The sequence below is a fragment of the Mobula birostris genome, chromosome 27 (genome assembly GCF_030028105.1).
Source record: "Mobula birostris isolate sMobBir1 chromosome 27, sMobBir1.hap1, whole genome shotgun sequence".
Taxonomy (NCBI): domain Eukaryota; kingdom Metazoa; phylum Chordata; class Chondrichthyes; order Myliobatiformes; family Myliobatidae; genus Mobula; species Mobula birostris.
The window spans coordinates 32,363,023-32,381,885 of NC_092396.1; the positions used below are offsets into that span (position 1 = coordinate 32,363,023).

Consider the following 18,863-nt stretch of genomic DNA (forward strand, 5'->3'; position numbering starts at 1 on the left):
CAATGGCTGGGAGAAATGTAGTTGATTTTGGGAGCCTTTGGCAGAAGTACTAAGCAAAGTGGAAACTATTTTGTTGGGAAGGGATTCAAAAGAACCTGGCTGGGACCAATGTCCCAATGAATCATTCAACATGGAACATAGATGAAGCTTTGAACTAGATAACTAGGAAGAGTCCCAGCCATGGGGAGTTTACAAAGATACACTCAGAGGCCACTTTATTAGGAACATCTGTACATCTGCTTGTTAATGAAAATATCTAATCAGCCACCCAATGTATAAAAGCATGCGGAGATGGTAAGAGGTTCAAGTCTTCTTCAAACTAAATATCAGAATATGAAAGAAATGTGATCTAAGTGACCTTAACCATGAAATAATTCAATAGTCTCTCTGGAGTTGACAGAGTATTTTTTTATTTATTCATTTACAAGATGTGGGTGTCGCCAGCTAAGCCGGCATTTATTGCCCATGCAACACACACAAAATCCTGGTGGAATGCAGCAGGCCAAGCAGCATCTATAGGAAGAAGTACAGTCAACATTTCGGGTCGAGAACCTTCGTCCGGCTAACTAATTTATTGCCCATCCCTAGTTGTCCTTGAGAGGTGGTGACGAGTTGCCTTCTTGAACCGCTGCAGTTGCAGTCCTGAGGTGCAGGTACACCCACGGTGCTGTTAGGGAGGGAATTTCTTGATTTTGACCCAGCAAAAATGAAGGAATGGTGGTGATATGTTTCCAAGTCAGGATGGTGAGTGACTTGGAGGGGGATTTCTCAGTGGTAGTGTTCGCAGGTATCTGCTGTTCTCGTCCTTCTAGATAGTAGTGGTCGTGGGTCTGGAAGGTGCTGGAATGATGCAAAAAAAAACAAAAAACACATCCAGTGAGTGGCAATTCTCTGAGTAAAAATGCCTTGCTAATGTGAGAGGTCAGAGGACAATGGCCGGACTGGTTTAAGCTGACGGGAAGGTGACAGTGACTCAAATAACCATGCATTACAACAGTGGTGTGCGGAAGAGCATCCCTGAACACACAACACCTTGAACCTTGAAGTGAATGGACTGAGGCAGCAGAAGACTACGAACATACAGCCAGTGGCCACTTTATTAGGTTCAGGAGGTGGCCAGTAAGTGTGTAAAACAAAGGACAAAGTGATAGTGCAAATTAACAAAATAGTTATTAAAAATCAGAATGTGTTGGGGGGGGCAGAGCATACAGATTTTGGAAGATGCCTCCAATTATAGTCAAAGCAGGCGAAAATGGTCAAAGGGAAAACTGAAAGTCCTTTATCTGAAATCATGCTGTTCATAATAGCACACTAGGAGTTAAATGTCATTCCTATTACAGAGACATAGTCACAAGATTGTCAAGTCTGAGAATTATCCATCCCAGGGAAGAGAGAAATAAAAGGAAACACTGATACTGAAGAGAGGGATAAAGGAAATAGAGAGGAGAGATCTTAGCTCAGGAAATGCAGTTCAATCAGTTTGGGTGGAGCAGAGAAACAGCAGGAAGAGCAGTCATTGGTAAGAGTTTTATATAAGACCCCAACCAGTGATGGTAATTCAGGGAAGTCATATATTAGGGATGCATGTAACAGGGGTAATACGATAATCATGTAGGATTGTAATCTACATATACTGTTGTCAAGCCAATCAAAAGTGAGAATTTTGCAGAATGAATTTGTGGTGTGCATTAGTGATATTTTTTGTAGAAATGTATCTTGTCAAACCAACAAAGGAAAAGGGTTATTTTGATTCATTATTGTGGGGTGAGAATGGACTAATGGATGATCTGGTAGTTAGGACGCCCTTCACGAGTAGCAATCATAATATGACAGCTTATATAAAAATTGTAAGTGATCTCGTTCAGTCTGTAACGAGGGTCTTAATTTTTTAAAAAGCTACTGTAAGGACATGAAGCTTACATTGGCTGTGATAGATTGGGAAACCACATTAAAAGGCATGAGGGTAAATATTTTAAGAATTAATAGCTGGTTTACAAGTTAAAAGTACCATTAGATGTAGCAAAAATTCATACAATATTTCCAATTAAAGCAGTAAACCTGAGAAATGGAATATTTCAGAATTCATCAAAGAGGGTGTAGCCATGAATAAGGAGGTGGAAAGGTGAGTGGAAGGTCTAGAAATAGAGTGTGAGGGTTTCTGCAGGTGTGTTTAAATAAAAAGACCAGCTAAAGTTAACGTGAGTCCTTCACTGACTGAGACAGGAGGAATTATATTGAAGAATAAGGAAATGGCTGAGAAACTAAATAAGTATTTTGTCTGTCTTCATGCTAGAAGACACAGAGAACTGGAAGTAAAATCAGTCTACAGGTCTAGACTGAAAGAGGAAATGAAAGAAATGGCATTGATTAAAAATAGTTTTGGACGAGTTACTGGGATTTGAAAAACTGAAACATCTCAGGATGTCAAAAAGTATACACAGTCTTTTTAAAGGAGGTGGTTATGGAGATGGTGGAAGCGCAAGCTGTCATCTTCCAGATTTCCAAGTATTTTAGAATGGTTCCAACAGAGTGGGATGTGGCCAAAATAACTCTAGTATCAACAAAAGAAGAGAGAGAGAGAGAGAAAATGGGGAATGCAGACCAATTAGCCTGAGATCAGTAGTAGGGAACTGTTTATATCTGTTACTAAATTGTAACAAGGCATTTAGAGTATCACGACTGAACAGGGCAAGTCAATATGGACTTTTGAAAGGGATAAAACATCTCGGCCCTAAACATAATCTGTTTACTCTTTTCCATAGATGCTGCCTGGCCTGCTGAGTTCCTCCAGCATTTTGTGTGTGTTACCATACTTATTATGTTTGACATTAGATAGCTTTGTTAACATAATAAACAAGGGTGAAGCAAAGGACATGATGCATGTGAACTTTCAAAAGGTATTTGAAAAGGGGATAATTAGGCAACAATAGAGTGCACAGTATTGGGAGCAATATGCTTGGGTGGCTTGAGGATTGGATGAAAAACAGTAGGAATCGATAGGTCATTTTCGGGGGCTGTGACTAATAGGCTATCACTGGGATCAGTGCTGGAGTCCCATTTCTGAATCTGCATCAGCGTTTTATACGGGGTAACCAAATACACTGCTGCCACATAGCCAGGGTGGGTTGGTTCAGTAAAGAGATTTCAGATAGGCTTCAGGGAAAATAGGTAGGTGAGTGGATGGGAAATGACCTGGCAGGCAAAATAGAATGTGGGTAAAATGTGAAGTAATTAACCTTTAATGGTGGGGTAATGAGGGGTATTTAAAAACGAAGAGCGATTGAAAGGCACAGATTCTGGAATCCAGAGGAAAAGGCACTCTGCCGGAGGAATTCTGCGGGTCAATCAGCATGTGTGGAGGGAAAGGGGTTGTTGGCCAAGTGGGTGGGGACCTTGTGTCAGCACTGAGTTCTTAACAACAACAAATATGAAGCTGGAAGAGTTTAGCAAGTCAGGCAGCATCTGTGATAGGAAATTGATGATCAATATTTCAGGTTGAGAGCCTTCATTTCAACTGATGAGAGGGTCATTGCCTTGCTGCTGCTCGTGTGTGGGAGGGGGAGTTGGGGGGGATTTGGGGTTCTAGCGTTTTAACTGCTATTCATTCTTTGGGGCACTCCTCTGTTTTCATGGATGTCTGCGAAGGAGAAGAACTTCAGGACGTATATTGTATACATTTCTCTGACATTAAGTGCACCTATTGATCGGTGGAGGTGACAATTCTCACACTGACTTGTCTATCCTCAGCTTCCTCTACACTCAGGGCAAGTCTCAAGGCTGATTTATACTTGTGCATCAAATGTACACAGTAGGTAACGTGTACCCTACTCCGTAGGGTGACGTGCACCTCCCCAAAAATGTAACTCATGCGTCGTGGCGACGCAGACCGCAACAACTGTGATTGGTTGGCTTGGTAGCATCGCATTTCCTCCTACACATTTCCGGTTGCTTTTCTCCGCCATGTCTGTACACTGATGCGAAATAAATGGTTGGAGACGATGAACCAAGTCGTCAAATCTACCTGCCGACATCCGAAAACATTTGAAATGCATTTCCTCATTCATGTCTCTCATGAAGAAACTCAACACAGTGGCATAGAAACCCCACTGCCAACTAGCATTTTGGCGGTGAATTGCAGGGCGATTCAGACACAACTACGCATGCTCACTACGGCGTAGGGCTACGCAAAAGTATAAATCAGGCCTATGGCGTAGCCCGTACGCACAAGTATAAATCAGCCTTAAAGAATAACACCTCATATTTCACCTGACAGCACAAACAGAAAATTCTCAGACTTTTGCTCGTTGCTCTCCGTTCTTCTCTCTCCTCCTGATCGAGGCGGTTCTTTCTTCACTCACTCCACCCCCTTCACCGTTTCTTTCCTTTCATTTATCTGCCCATCATCCAATCTGCCCTTTCCCTACCATTCCCATCTGCTGTCCTCACCTTCCTCACTTGGTTCCATGCTCATATCAGACTCCATTCTCCATTATCTCCTCCATCTGTCACCTCACAGCTTCTGTCATTACTTGCACTCTCCTCTTCTCACCTGGACCCACCTATCACCTGCCAGCTCTCACTCCGCCCCTTCCTTCCACCTTTTGAAACTGACTCGGTCCCCTCTGCATTTCAGTGCTGATGAAGGGTCTCTGTCCGAGATGACAATTGTCCATTTCCCTCCACTGATGCTGCTTGAATTCCTCTGGCGTCTTGGGTGTTCTATCTATATTCCAGCATCTGCAGACCCCTATATCTTCTGAGACTCTGAGGTTGAAAGACCTGGTGTGCAGGGGGAGCAACACACAAGTGGAGGAATTCAATGGGTCAGGCAGTGTCTGTGGAAAGAAATGAACAGTCAACGTTTCAAGTCAGAATCAGAATCAGGTTTATTATCACCGGCATGTGTCATGAAATTTGTTAACAGCAGCAGTTGAGACCCTTCATCCGGATTGCAGGGGTTCGCAACCTTTTTTTTGTGGCATGGAGCCTTACCGAGCTGTCAGTGGGCCCAAGGTTAGGAACCCCTGTTCGCAGGGCCCTCGATGTTTTTGTGAAAGGACCACTGAAAAGTTACCAAGAGTAGAAATATCATCAAAACTGAAATGTCTTTAAGGACATTTAAAATTCAACCTTCTCATCAACCTTGACATAAGTGATACATGCTTTAATCACTTAACTGAAGTCTATTTTCCTAAATCAATATATTTTCAGTGTTTTGCAAATGCAAATTCGTTGAACTACACGCTCCAGGACTCAGGGAGTTAATCCAGGCCCCGCCCCCCCAAAGGGGATTGGTGGATCAGCCACCGAACGCGACACTGCCGCCCAGCTGGCCGAGCTCCTTTATTTGGTTGAGCCCGTCAATCAACGAGGAAGAGCTGTCAATCAGAGCTGTTGGATGCTGCCTCGCCTTGTGCAGCGGCGCGCAAGGCCAGGATAGGCGCTGAGGTGGGAGCTTTGGAGGTCGAGTGTGGAGTCGTGCCGAGGCACTAACAATGGTAGGAAGGGGCTTTCGGTCCTTGGCTTGGGTCTGAAAGCGCACAGTTTGCGGAAACCGTGTTCCTTGCCTTCGGGAAATGTCTTCTCGTCAGTCTATAGAGAGCGTAGCGAAAGTGTTCTCGGGGGCGCTTCATTTCCCTAAGAACATTGACCCATTCACTTCGTAAGGGGAAATTGGCCGCGTTTCACCGTGTTCGCTTTAGACTGTTTAATTGTCCACTTCAAGTTCCGGGAGTTAGGTTAGGACTCCGGCAACTGTAAACTGGCCAACCTTACTTGTCTGAAATCTGACCCGGGCTCGTTGCATTTCCCCGACCTATTGGTTGCCACTTTCAGGGTACAGTAATTGCCAAGAGACTGTGGGTAAATAACGTGACTGCTCCCAGATGTGAACCGAGTAAGCGTGCACAGATGTGCGCAGCCGAGCTGTAAACAAGTTGCACAAATACTTCAAAAGAGTGCTGGTTACCTGCCTACCGTTACCCAGGGCGACGTGCTTGTGTTTCGACCGTATACATTACTTCTGCTCACGTAAATACATCTTAGTGGTGACGGGAGAATACTGTATAGTTCGCGGGATGAATCGTAGTCTCTGCAGCTAGAGAAGGCGTCTGTTGCCTGCCCGGTGTTAGGGTTACGGGCGATGCATAGAGGGAGGAGGGAGATGCGATTGATTCCCACAGGTGGGATGGGTTCTGCCGAAAGAAGTAAGCAACTAGAAGCCAAACTAAATAGCGGAACCACACCAGTGCGCTGGTGAGAAGAGAGATTCCACAACGGAACAACTAATCATTCCCACCCTGCTTATCTCCTGATTCTCTATGGATGGCGTGTGGTCTATAACGGCAGTGCGCACTTCCCTAGATGAACCCATAATCAACTATTTTCTGGCAAGTAGCCGTTTCTGTTCCTTTGCCAGGCACAGTGTACAGAGTTCGCAGTCCGACAGGAACCTGCCTAATCTTCATACTTTAAGATGAGGGCGGTATCACATTTAAAAGGCATAGCGGTTAATTGGAGATAATTTCTGAGGTTCTAAATTGAGTCAAAGTCCCCGGGATGCAAGTAAAGGCGAGCGTTTCAGTTGACAGGTGGCTCGCTGTATTTATTAAACAGACAAATCATTGCAACCCGGGGCTTTGGTTCCATAGCAATTTTTTCTTGAAAAGTGGTTATGAATATTACTGCTTTGTACTGGCTGCTCTTTGCAGGTACGGTTCTTTGATTAGTCGCTAAGTCGATCCTTGACTTACGTTGCCTGGCTGACTCCCGCTGTGCAAAACAACAACCCGAGTACAAACTTAATTGCTCAGTTTTTTTCTTTGGGGAAATGTTCGTAGATCACGTAGTTGCTGTAGGAAATGCTCTCTCTCTTGGAGATGGTCCTGTGTGGATTTATGACCTTTGTTCCTGGGATGAGGGGAACATTGAATGGGGAAGAGTTCAGACTGGGGTTGATAGATATTAGACTGGGCAGATACCGGAGCTGCTTCCTGTAGTCGGAAAGTTGAAAGTCGTAGATCAGATAGGATGCTCATTTTGAATCTAGATGAGCAACAATGTTTTTGGAACGGGATTACAACTGTAAACCTGGGAACCTTAGCGAATATTAAGTCACTATCGCAAGAGATTCTGCAGATGCTGGAAATCCAGAACAACACACACAAAAAAAATGCTGGAAGAACTCAGCAGGTCAGGCAGCATCTATGGAAATGAATAAACAGTCGACGTTTCGGACTGAGACCCTTCTTCTGGACTGGAAATGGAGGGAGAAGATGCCAGAATAAAAAGTTGGGGTGGGGAGGGAAGGAGGACTAGCTAGAAGGTGATAGGTGAAGCCAGGTGGATGGAAAAGGTAAAAGTGAATCTGATAGGTGAGGAGAGCGGATCATGGGAGAAAGGGAAGGTGATGGGCAGGTGAGAAGAGGCAAGGGGCCAGAGTGAGGAACAGAAGAGGGAAGGAGGTGGAAAATTATTACCAGAAGGAGAAATCAGTGTTTGTATCATCAAGTTGATAGCAACCTAAACAGGATATGAAGTGTTGTTCCTCCACCCTGAGAGTGGACTCACTGGGACACAGGAGGAGGCCATAGACCGGCATGTTGGAATGGAAATCAGGGTAGGAATTAGGAGTGGTTGGCCACCAGGAAATTTGCTTGGATCGATATAGAATGGTGGTATCAGTAGCTAGAGTGACCAGCAGGATTGGCAATGACCTTGCGAGAGAGTGTAAGTCTGTGGTGCTGGATGATCTATTGCTACTTCTTCTCCCACAGTGTTCATAATGCATAGCAAATCTCAACTTCCTGCAGAAATCTGAGTACAAAATTGTACCAACTGCGTTTTTTTTTTAAATTGCATAGTTTATTTAAGAGCACTTTGCAATGCTCTGAAGTTGTAAGAGATACTGTGCAACTATAGTCACTCTTGATTTTAATCCTCATGGAAACAGCTGCATCTATAACTTGTACCAGCTGTTGGCGAATTGAGCATGCAGAGCTGGGAGTGTTACAGGAAGTGGTGTACAAAGCTAATGACCATGGGAAGATGTTGAAGCTGTTACAAATCTGTTTGGGATCATTGACCAGTCCTCTACTAAGTTTATCAAACAAAGCTCTTAAAGCTGCTCAGGGTCTGGGTGAGATTTGTTTATTGGTCCCCAGACACAAGCATTACTGAATTGTGTGTGTGTATCTAATACATATATATATATATAATATATACACACACACACACACACACCCCCCAACCATGGAGCTGTGTGCCAGGCTTGGGAAGAGAATTAGTGGACCAGTTGGCATATTTTTGCACTGATCTAACCTCTCCATCATCATTGTGAGTCTCCCATCATCAACTTCATTGTAGTCTCCTGCCTGGTGGTAGAAAGTCAAATAGGATACTGGATGGATGGGTGGGATCCTTAATAATACTCAGGGCTCTGAGTCTGCAGCGCTCCTGAGAAATGTCCCCAGTGGGCAGTAGAGAGAACCCTATGATCTTTTCAGCCATTCTCACAGCCCTTTGTAGGGGCTTCTGGTCTGATGCTCGACTGTTCTCATACCAAATGGAGATGCAATTTGTCAGGATGCTCTTAATGATCCTGTAGAATGCAGTTAAGATGGGGGGAAGAGCCTTGCCTGCCTCAACTTTTAAATCTTCTTTGGAAGTGGAGATGCTGCTGTGCCACCTAGTTCAGAGAGGTGATATTAAGGGACTAGGTGAGGTCATCTGTGATGTGAACTCCCGGGAACTTGGTGCAGTGAATTCGCTCTATGAAGGAGCCATGTTTTTCACAGAAGGGGATGGCTTGTCTGCACCTTCCTCAAGTCCACAATGATTTCCTTTGTCTTCTCCACATTCACGTTTAGTTTGTTATTCTCACACCAATCCACCACCCACTCCACTTCCTCTCTGTACTCATATGCTTTTTTTATCCAGTCCCTTTAAGTACCTTCCAATTACTTTCCCACTACAGATGTCAGGCTCTCCAGCCTATAAGTTTCTGGCTTATTCTTGGAGCTTTTCCTCAACAGTGAAACAACATTAGGTCTCCTCCAATCCTCCATCACCTCACCTGTGGCTGAGGATGTTTTAAATGTCTCTGCTAGAGCCCCTACAATGTCTGCACTAGGCTTCCACTAGGGTCCAAGGGAACACTTTGTCAGGCCCTGGGGAGTTATCCTCCCTTATTTTCCTCAAGACAGCAAACACTTCCTCCTCCTGTAATTTGTATAGGGTTCATGACCTCGCTGCTGCATTGCCTCACTACGTTTCTCTGCCTGTGCTTGTCTCATGAGTAAACACTGATACAAAAATACATTTAAGATCTCCCCCATTTCTTCTGGTTCCAAGCATCGATTACCATTGATGTTCCAGAAGACCAATTTTGTCCCTTGCTATCCTTTCGCTCTTAATTCACCTTGTCTGCAAGAGGAAACTCAAGTGTTTTAGCCCTCCTGAATTCCTGAAACCTTCTCTTGAATTTCTTATACTCCTCAAGTACCTCATTTTTTTGTGACTTACCATACCTTCGGTGCACCTCTCTCTTTTTTAACCAGGGTCTCAATATCTCTCAGAAACCAAGAAACCTGTTATCTTTGCCTTTTATTTTGTCAGAAACATACAAACACTGTATTCTCAAAATTTCACTTTTGAAGGCCTCCACCTAACAGGTACTATAGTCTTTGATGTAATCCACTCCAGGGAAGTGTTTCATTTATCTAGATTATATTGTATCAGCCATTTGACATCTTCCTCACAATGTCATCCAGTTAGTGTCCAAGGAACTTAGAAACTTTTCATTCCGCTGCCCAGTCCAAATCTCTGATACATATTATGTAAAACTAGAAGGGTCTAGAGTCCGCTTGCTATCCACTTATTCTGTTTCCTATCTGCTAATCAGTTGTTTGTCTCTGAGGTACGTTGACCGAATCCCAGGTGCTTTAATTTTGTACAATAATCACATGTGCAATTTTATCAAAGGCCTTCTGAAAATCCAAATACGGCACATCCAAAAGAAAATCCGCAGTTGCTGGAAATCCAAGCGATACACGCAAAATGCTGGAGGAACTCAGCAGGCCAGGCAGCATCTATGGAAATACGCAAAAATGCGTGTCTCTGCTCCCTAAGAAGAACAAGGGCAACAGTTGAGAATTGAACCCCACTAGTTGAGAATTCACCTCTAGGTCACACACAATCATTAGCTGTCATTCCCATTAATTTCTCTAAAGCTACTGATTTACTAATACTAATTTTCTTTACTTCTCTTTATTAGACTCTTGCACCACCTAGCATTTCTGGAAAGTCCTCTTCCATGATGATAGAAGAAAAGAATTTGCTTGACTCTTTTGTCATTTCTTTGATTCCCCATTACAAATTCTCTTGTTTCTGACATCAGATCTTTTTCTTTTTACAACTTGCAGAAGCTCATTTCATCTACTTTTATGTTCCTACTGCAAGTTTATTCTCGCACTCCAATTTTCATCACTTAATTAGTTTCCTGGAGCTTTCCTGGCAGGGATTTTAAACTGCTTACATTTTGTTTTCTGACAACTTTATAGAACTCCTGTTTGGCCACAGTACAGTCTTCGTCTTATAATTGGGTAGCTTTTCCTTTTTTGTTTTCATTTATTTCTTAAATGTTGGTAATTGCCAATGTGCCATCATGTCTTTCAATGAAGTTCCTAAATCTATCATAGACAACTCTTTCCTCCCTCCTTTATAGCTTTTTATTTCAATTTAGATACGTAGTTTGAGTGAAAATGTTTAATTTTCTATTTCAGTGAAGAATTCTATAATGTTATGGTCACTCTACCTTGAAGGATCATCTACCTACTGCCCTTGTCTTCCTAGAGGGCTAAGCTATGTATTCTTGTGTATTTGGTAGCCATAGAAGTAATGGTTGAACTTGCATCATCTTCCAAATTTCTACAGCAATATTAACTAACATCTTATTAAACAATACTCCATTTTGGTTGGCCTTCTCTAACCAATTTGGGATGGGAGGTAAATGTTAGCCTTGCCAAGAACACCCATACCTTATTGTATGAATAAATAAGCCTCTTTGGTTTAAATATCATTCACTGTGCTATTGACTTTGTGTGCCTCAGTGTTAATGCTGGATTTGCTAGCTGGAGCTTGTTGACTAAAGGTCTTCTGAAAGATTAGAAGGTAAAAGTAAAATGACATATTGTGACTAGGTTAGACCAGTGAAGCAAGCAGTCTAGATCCTTTACATATGCCAATCCAGAACAATATCGCTTCTTCCTGATTGCAATAATAAAATAACATCTCACTGGGTACCTTCAAATCTTTGAGCAAGTTTAGTGTTATTTGTTGTGAACAGAAATATTTTCAATGCCGCCCAAGCAAGTAAAATAAAACTTTTCGTGGTTTGAGACCTTTGCTTTCAGCTGAAGGAAATGGTTTACAACATGATCTCTTTTGCTATCGGCTATTATAAACTTTTTATTTCCCCATCTTCTCCTGCTCTATATAAATTCTCTGTCCCACATTCACTGCCAGCCTCTTGAAATTGCTTGTTAGACTTGCTACTCCTTTCATCTCAGTCACAATACCATGTGTCTTAGCTGTGTTTCATTCTCCATCCATATTACCAACTCCCCCTCCCAAGTCTCCCAACTCTCTCATATTGGCTTGACTTTCAGAGTAAAGATTTCCAGCTTCTATCTTTTTTCGATGTCATCTCTTGTTGTCTTTACTCCATTAAAAATACTATTTTCACACAGCCTTCATCCCTGCTCCTTCAAACGCTATAAATGCATGACATTGATTTGCAACAAGAGATAGTCTGATCACCATCGTTTGACATGTGAAGGGATTGCCATTACCAAATCCTGCATCACTTTGGGGATGGAAGATAGAGGTCGTGAGATCACAATAGACCAGAAATTAACTGGACCCGTCATTTAAATTCTGATTTAATCAGCAGCTGATTTCAGGGACCAATTTACCTCTGAAAATATCCTGGCAAGGAAAAGAAGAGGAAAAAAATACACAGTTTCAATGTAATGGTGGTGTGGGGGAGAATAACATGGGAGATTTCTTTCCTCACACAATCAATCAGATTGATAAGGGAATCACAACTATACCACCTGCCACTCATCAATGACCAGCAATGATGTTTGGTTGAAAGCAATAAATTAAAAGCTGATAAATTCTGGAAGCCCTGAGAATTTTTTTTCTTAAAAGTATATTAGGTGGAATTTAACAGATACTCAAAACCTATTTTTCACTGGCCTTTGGGTCTGGTAAAAGATCTGAAGATGGAGAAAAAAATTCTTGAATGACAAGTTCTTAAGACTGTTATTTCAGCTCTTTCTGCTCCTCTGGCCTCTAGGACCAAAGTTACTGCTGTTTGTTTTAAGATAAAACACCACTTTAATGCACACTTAGTAGTGAAATAGCATGTGTCCAATCAGTGGAAGTTATCGCCCTCCAAATTCCAAAGTAAATTTTATTATCAAAGTACATTTATGTCACTATATACAACCCCAAGTTTCATTCTCCTGTGGGCTTATTCAGCAAATCTATGGAATAGTAATTATAAGAGGATCAAAGAAAGATCAGCTGGAAGACAGCAAACTGTGCAAATGCAAATAAATAAAGAAAACATGGGATAAAGGCCATGAAAGTGATTCTGTTGGTTATGGGAACATTTCAATAATGGGGCAAGTGAAGTTGAGTGTAGTTATCCCCTTTTATTCAAGTTGTGGGGTAGTAACTATTGGCGCATGGCCAAGTGGTTAAGGCATTGGACTATTGATCTGAAGGTCCCTAGTTCAAGCCTCAGCTGAGGCAGCGTGTTGTATCCTTGAGCAAGGCACTTAATCACACACTGCTCCTGCACGTTTATAGCCCAGCGGCGGCAGTTGGTGCAGTATGGACAAGACAAGAACCTGGTGTTGCAAGTCCTGAGACTCTTGTACCTTCTATCTGATGGCAGCAGCAAGAAAAGATCATGGCCTTTGTGGTGAGAATCTCTGGCTGCTGCTTTCCTATGACATCATTTCCTGTAGATGTGCTCTTCCTTTCTGTTTCTTCTTTCAAAAAAGATTCTGCTACTTTTGGAGCCTGTGACCTACATTTTGATGGTGCGTTTTTGAGCTGAATGAACGAACTGGCGCTTTGCTATCTCTGAGGAAGTTTGGTGAAGTTTCAAGCAAAGTGTTTGGCCTACAGGCCAAGAAGCCTGGAGATGAGGTACAAGCCCATGAGTGAGTCCATTTCTTGCTGATTAAAGTGCCAAGAAGATTGAAATCAACGAAAATGAGAGCAGAAGGTGTTCAGTGCTACCAGGCTGCATTTGACCAGTCTCTCTGCTGTTCTCGCTCGATGGGTCTTGGCCAAGGTTTAATCAACGTGTTTGTGGATTGGACACAGTAGTTCACGTTATAATGCATTTCTGGTTTCTCGTTGCTCCTTCTATTTGTTGTTGCCTTTTTGTGTGGTTTTGATTAGAGCTGACTGCTGCTGTGGCCTGCAGTCAACAAAGAACACAACGCTAGATTGAACTGGGCTGAAATTGAACACTGCTGGATTGTTCCAACGACTTTGTGGTTTTCTTGTTTTATATTCTGTGCTTTTCACTTTTTTTTGCCAATTGCATGATCCGTACTTTTTTTGTGCGGTGGATGTTTTATGTTTTTCTTTAAGCAGGTTCCGTGATTTTCTTTGTTTCGTGGCTGTCTGTGGGAGGAGGAGTATCAGGGTTGTATTCTGCATATTTACTTTGATAATTTTAGTGTACAAAGCAGTGGTAATCCCAACGCTCCTGTATGCATCAGAAACCTGGACAACATACCGACGACACCTGAAGGCACTTGAAAAGTTCCATCAACACTGTCTTCGAAACATCTTAAATATCAGCTGGGAAGATAGAAGAACCAACATCAGCAAGGTAAATGAAGCAAAGACAACAAGCATTGAAGCCTACGTCATCAAGAACCAACTAAAATGGAGCGGTCATGTTGATTGGAAAAAAGACAAACATCTGCCAAAACAAATCTTCTACTCCCAGTTTAAAGGCGGCAAATGTAAAAGAGGCGGACAACAGAAGAGATTCAAAGACGTCTTAAAAGCCAACATGAAGAAATGTAACATCGACATCAACAATTGGGAAACCAATGCCGAGGACAGGAAACTGTGGCAAGCCATCATCTGAGAAGGAACAGCAACTTTCGAAGCCAACAGATGTGCAGAATTAGAAGAAAAGAGAAGAAAATGGAAAGAGAGGCAGCAACTACCTGTCCTGAATGCAGAAGAAATTTCAAAGCCAAGATTGGACTCATAAGCCACTTGAGAGCCCATAAATAGATCAACAGAATGAAGACCATCATCCTCGACCTTGAGGGATAGCCACGATGACGAAATGTACTTCTGAATCTTGAACTTGTTTGAGGGCTAGTTAGTCTACCAAGAGCAGATACTCACCAAGAAAAGGAGTGATTGGATGAGGAAGTGTTTACATATCAGAGCTACTATTTAAGGATGGGAGATCAGCAAGGCTGAAAATACAATGTCAAGCAATTAAAAACCTGCAATTGCTGAGGGGGAGAAAACAGGAAATTCAGGAAACAAGCAGCAGGCCAGGCAGCGTCTGGAAAATAAACAGTTAACACTTCATATCGGAAATTCTTCTTTCAACTGGGGGCGGGAAACAAGTTAATATTTGCAGATATGGTGAAAGGACAGATGGAAAGGACAAAAGTATTCTGTAGATTGGCAAGGCAGTAAAGGGGTTAATGGGGTAGTTAGATGATAATTACATGTTATGTGCTGTGGGATATTCCCAGCAGGTTAGGCTGTGCAACAGAGGGAGGAAGAAATAAGTAAGGCCAAAGCTGTTTGTGGGTAACTGTGAGGACATCACCAGTTGAGGGCAGTGTGAACATGTGGTGAGAGAACGGGGAAATAAATGAGAAGTGGGTTTGATATTCCCAGCAGAAACTCTATGAACTGAAGAGCCACCTTCTCTGTTGTAAAGAAATGATTGTGGATACGCAATGAAACTGTATGCTCCCACAACAAAGACTGGTAACTCACTTGTGCAGTTAGGCTAACAGTGTAGTCCCACAGCGTCATTCCCTTAACAGGTGTTGCATAATAATGGCAGGTGTGTAGCCACAGGAAAGATGCTATTATACAAATCTTAGTATTTTGTAGAGTAACAACGCTGAAACATTCACAAGTGGTAGAGACTTGTCACCTGATTCTTTAACCCAGTGTCAGGTGACAGTGTCTGTGAATGGTGAGAGTTAGAGGTCCAACCATTGATATGTGTTAGTGTTAAATATGACTGAAAATTGAAGGTAAGATTTTTTTTTTGTTGATGTTGGTTAGAGCGACATATGGATGTGTGATCTTAAATAGACCCCTTCCTAATTCCAATCCCAAACCTTGGCTTTAGTTTTCTGTGCACTCCTTCTCCTACTCCCCATTGATAATCACTTGGGCTAAAATTAAACGTTAAAGAGGAAGCAGCAGCCACAGAAAGGAGGAACTCAGCAGGCCAAGTAGCATCTATGGAAAAGAGTACAGTCGATGTTTTGGGCTGAAACCCTTCAGCAGGACTGATGGATTGAAGAGGAATGTACCTAGTTTAGATTGCAGGGCGTCCTGTGTATGACTGCTCCAGTAGGAAGCTGAGGTGCTCATGGCATGATATTGACCAAAATAAGAACTTAATAAGCCACAATATATTCCACAAATGCACATCTAAATGTATTCAACTGAATATTGCAAATCAGTTTGAAACTACTAGGGTTCAATTGTGGATACCGGAAATAATATTTACTGCTGTTTATTGTACATTATCTGCTCAGTGAGAAATGTAAGAATGTGCATGTGGATTGGTGAAATATTTTGTGTTGAATCCAAACTTGTACCCATTTTCACCCTTGATCTACTGTAGGTAGTGCCCGGCTGCAGATCATAATGAATGGCTCTATCTGCCAACTGCTGGACGATAGCCATCTCATTTCTGCACGGTAGAGAATCTAGTGTCATGCAGGTGACTGCACACGGGGCCGTACAGCTGAGGTTGCTGGAGCCAGGACCTCTGCGTGTTCTTGCCACGCAAAACTGGCAGGAACTAATAATGGTGCCGCACTTTATTCTCACTCCCGGGGTTGAGAATTATAACATCATCGGCTTTTGTTTTTTTTTCATTTGTTTTGTAATTAAATACTAGGTTTTATAGTTGTAACCAAATTGCTCTGGTTCTTCAGAAGGGTAGGAAGCTGAGCAAGTACGAGGAGGGAAGAAAGTGAATCAAAACTGGGAGGAATAAAATTAGAGTTTGTTAAGTAGGGCAAATCTAAGACTGAGAACTAGACAAACAAACTACCAGTGGTTTCTGGAATACACCAAGTGCTAGATTTGTGGTGTAGAGTTGGAGAATAGAGGGCAGGGAAGGAATTTAGTGCCTGCATCCACAATCAGGTTTAATATCACCAGCATATGTCATGAAATTTGTTGTCCTTGCGGCAACAGTACAATGCAATATATAAAGGAGAGAAAAATGTGAACTACAGTAACTAGGTGCATATTAAATGATATAAGTAGTGCAAAAATAAAAATAAAAGTAGTGAGGTGGTGTTCGTGGGTTCAGTGTCCATTCAGAAATCAGATGGCAGAGGGAAAGAAGCTGTTCCTGAATTGTTGGGTGTGTGCCTTCATGCTCCTGATGGTAACAATGAGAATAAGGCACGTCCTGGGTGACTGGTGGGGTGGGGAGGGGGGGGGGGTGTCCTTAATGATGGATGCCACCTTTTTGAGGCATCACTCCTTGAAGATATCCTGGATACTATGGAAGCTAGTGCCCACAATGGAGCTGACTAATTTCACAATTCTCTGCAGCTTACTTTGATCCCATGCAGTAGGCACCATCCCCTCCCACCCTCATACCTGACAGTAATACAGATGCAGCCAGTTAGAATGCTCTTCACAGTAAATCTGTACATATTTGCAACACACATCAAAGTTACTGGTGAATGCAGCAGGTCAGGCAGCATCTCTAGGAAGAGGTACAGTCGATGTTTCGGGCCGAGACCCTTCGTTAGGACTAGCTGAAGGAAGAGCTAGTAAGAAATTTGAGAGGGGGAGGGGGAGATACACACATTCTTTCTCTCTCTCTCCTTTTTCTCCCTCTGTCCCTCTGACTATACCCCTTGCCCATCCTCTGGGTTCCCCTCCCCCTTTTCCTTCTCCCTGGGCCTCCTGCCCCATGATCCTCTCATATCCCTTTTGCCAATCACCTGTCCAGCTCTTGGCTCCATCCCTCCCCCTCCTGTCTTCTCCTATCATTTTGGATCTCTCCCTCCCCCCTCCCACTTTCAAATCTCTTAATAGCTCTTCCTTCAGTTGGTCCTGACGAAGGGTCTCGGCCTGAAACGTCGACTGTACCTCTTCCTAGAGATGCTGCCTGGCCTGCTGCGTTCACCAGCAACTTTGATGTGTGTTGCTTGAATTTCCAGCATCTGCAGAATTCCTCGTGTGTACATATTTGCAAGTGTCTTTGGTGACATACCAAATCTCCTCAAACTCCTAACAAAATATAGCTGCTGTCGTGCCTTCTTTGGAGCTGCGTTGATATGTTGGGCCCAGTATAGATCCTCTGAGATGCTGACACCCAGGAACTTGAAATTGCTCACGCTTTCCACACTATAAAGATAAAATGAGGAAATGGGGGTTTTAAAGCCAAACAGGATGCTAATCTTTAGTAGAATCATAAAATAAAGAGCAGAGTTGTTATGCTAGAATTATAAACAGTTCATATACAGTTCTGCTCAAGAATGATGTGATTGCATTAGAAAGGGTGCAGTGAATATTCATGATGGTATCAGGATTATAAAACTGAAATATCAAGGAAATATTTGAAACGCTGTGGTGGTTTTTGCTGGAACTAAAGTGTTTAAGATTGAGTGGTCCAGATAAATTGGAAAGGAAGGTTTTATTTTCCTTGGCAAGGAGTCAAGAACGAGAGGTCAGGGACTGAAAGTAATTGATGGAGGGTTAAGTTGATGGAGGGGTCCCCCAAATTGGAAAAGAGATCAGGAAGTCGTGGATAGGGTGACAAAGACAGAAGTCCTTGCCATATTTAGACAGTGCTTGGATCTGGATGACAAAGGACCAAAGATCTAATGCTAGGAAGTATATTTAGGCCAGGTCATTCCTTTTAGACTAAACAGGGCCTTGCGTACAATTTCTGATTCACTGAGGAAAAGTCAGTGGATGGATTGAGGGAAGTAAGTGATTCTGGAAACTTATCAAGAGAAATGACATTCTCTTCGTCTCTTGCCAGTGAATGGGCTGAAATGACATGCCCCAAGACTGAGGTAAAAGAAGATGTAACATCCCAATCTTTTGCATGCACACCAGTTCATAATTATTTGAATCCCATTCTCCTGGTTTCTCCCCATAATCTTTGATGCTCTTGCAAATGAAGAAACCTCTGCTTGAAATATCCACAGTGACTTGGTCGTCTCAGCCATCTGTGGCAAAGATTTCTACAGATTCACGATCCTCTGGCTAAAGAAATTTCTCTTCATCTCTGTTCTAATGGGATGTCCTTCTGTTCTGAAATGGTGCTTCTGATCATGGACTCCATCACAAATGGAAACATCCTTGCAATGTCCACTCTATCTAGGCCTTTCAATATTCAAAAGGTTGCAATGAAATTCTCATTCTTCTAAACTCCAAGGAGTACAACCCAGAACCATCAAATGCTCCTTAAGTGTTAACCCTTTATTCCTGAGATTAGTCTCATGATCCTCCTGGATCTCCTCCAATGTCAGCACATCCTTTCTTAGATTTGGGGCCCAAAACTGCTCACCATCGTCCAA

General features: G+C 42.6%; 1 protein-coding gene and 1 long non-coding RNA gene across 3 annotated transcripts in view; one reads left to right on the forward strand and one right to left on the reverse strand.

The window, feature by feature from the left end:
- Positions 1 to 395: 395 nt before the first annotated feature.
- On the reverse strand, positions 396 to 6,293 carry LOC140188699 (uncharacterized). The gene is made up of 3 exons (XR_011883359.1): positions 5,969 to 6,293; positions 4,550 to 4,835; positions 396 to 840 (listed from the first exon to the last, which is right to left on the reverse strand). It is a non-coding gene; the product is annotated as an uncharacterized lncRNA (long non-coding RNA).
- The window catches only part of LOC140188698 (endothelin-converting enzyme 1-like), a 214,600-nt gene continuing 201,100 nt past the window's right edge, over positions 5,364 to 18,863 (forward strand). For both annotated transcript variants that reach the window (XM_072245232.1, XM_072245231.1), the window contains exon 1: positions 5,364 to 5,498. Coding sequence is in view for 1 of the 2 variants with exons in the window: in XM_072245231.1 (XP_072101332.1) it covers positions 5,496 to 5,498 (3 nt within the window). In the remaining variant the exon portion in view is untranslated. The remainder of the gene's footprint in view (positions 5,499 to 18,863) is intronic.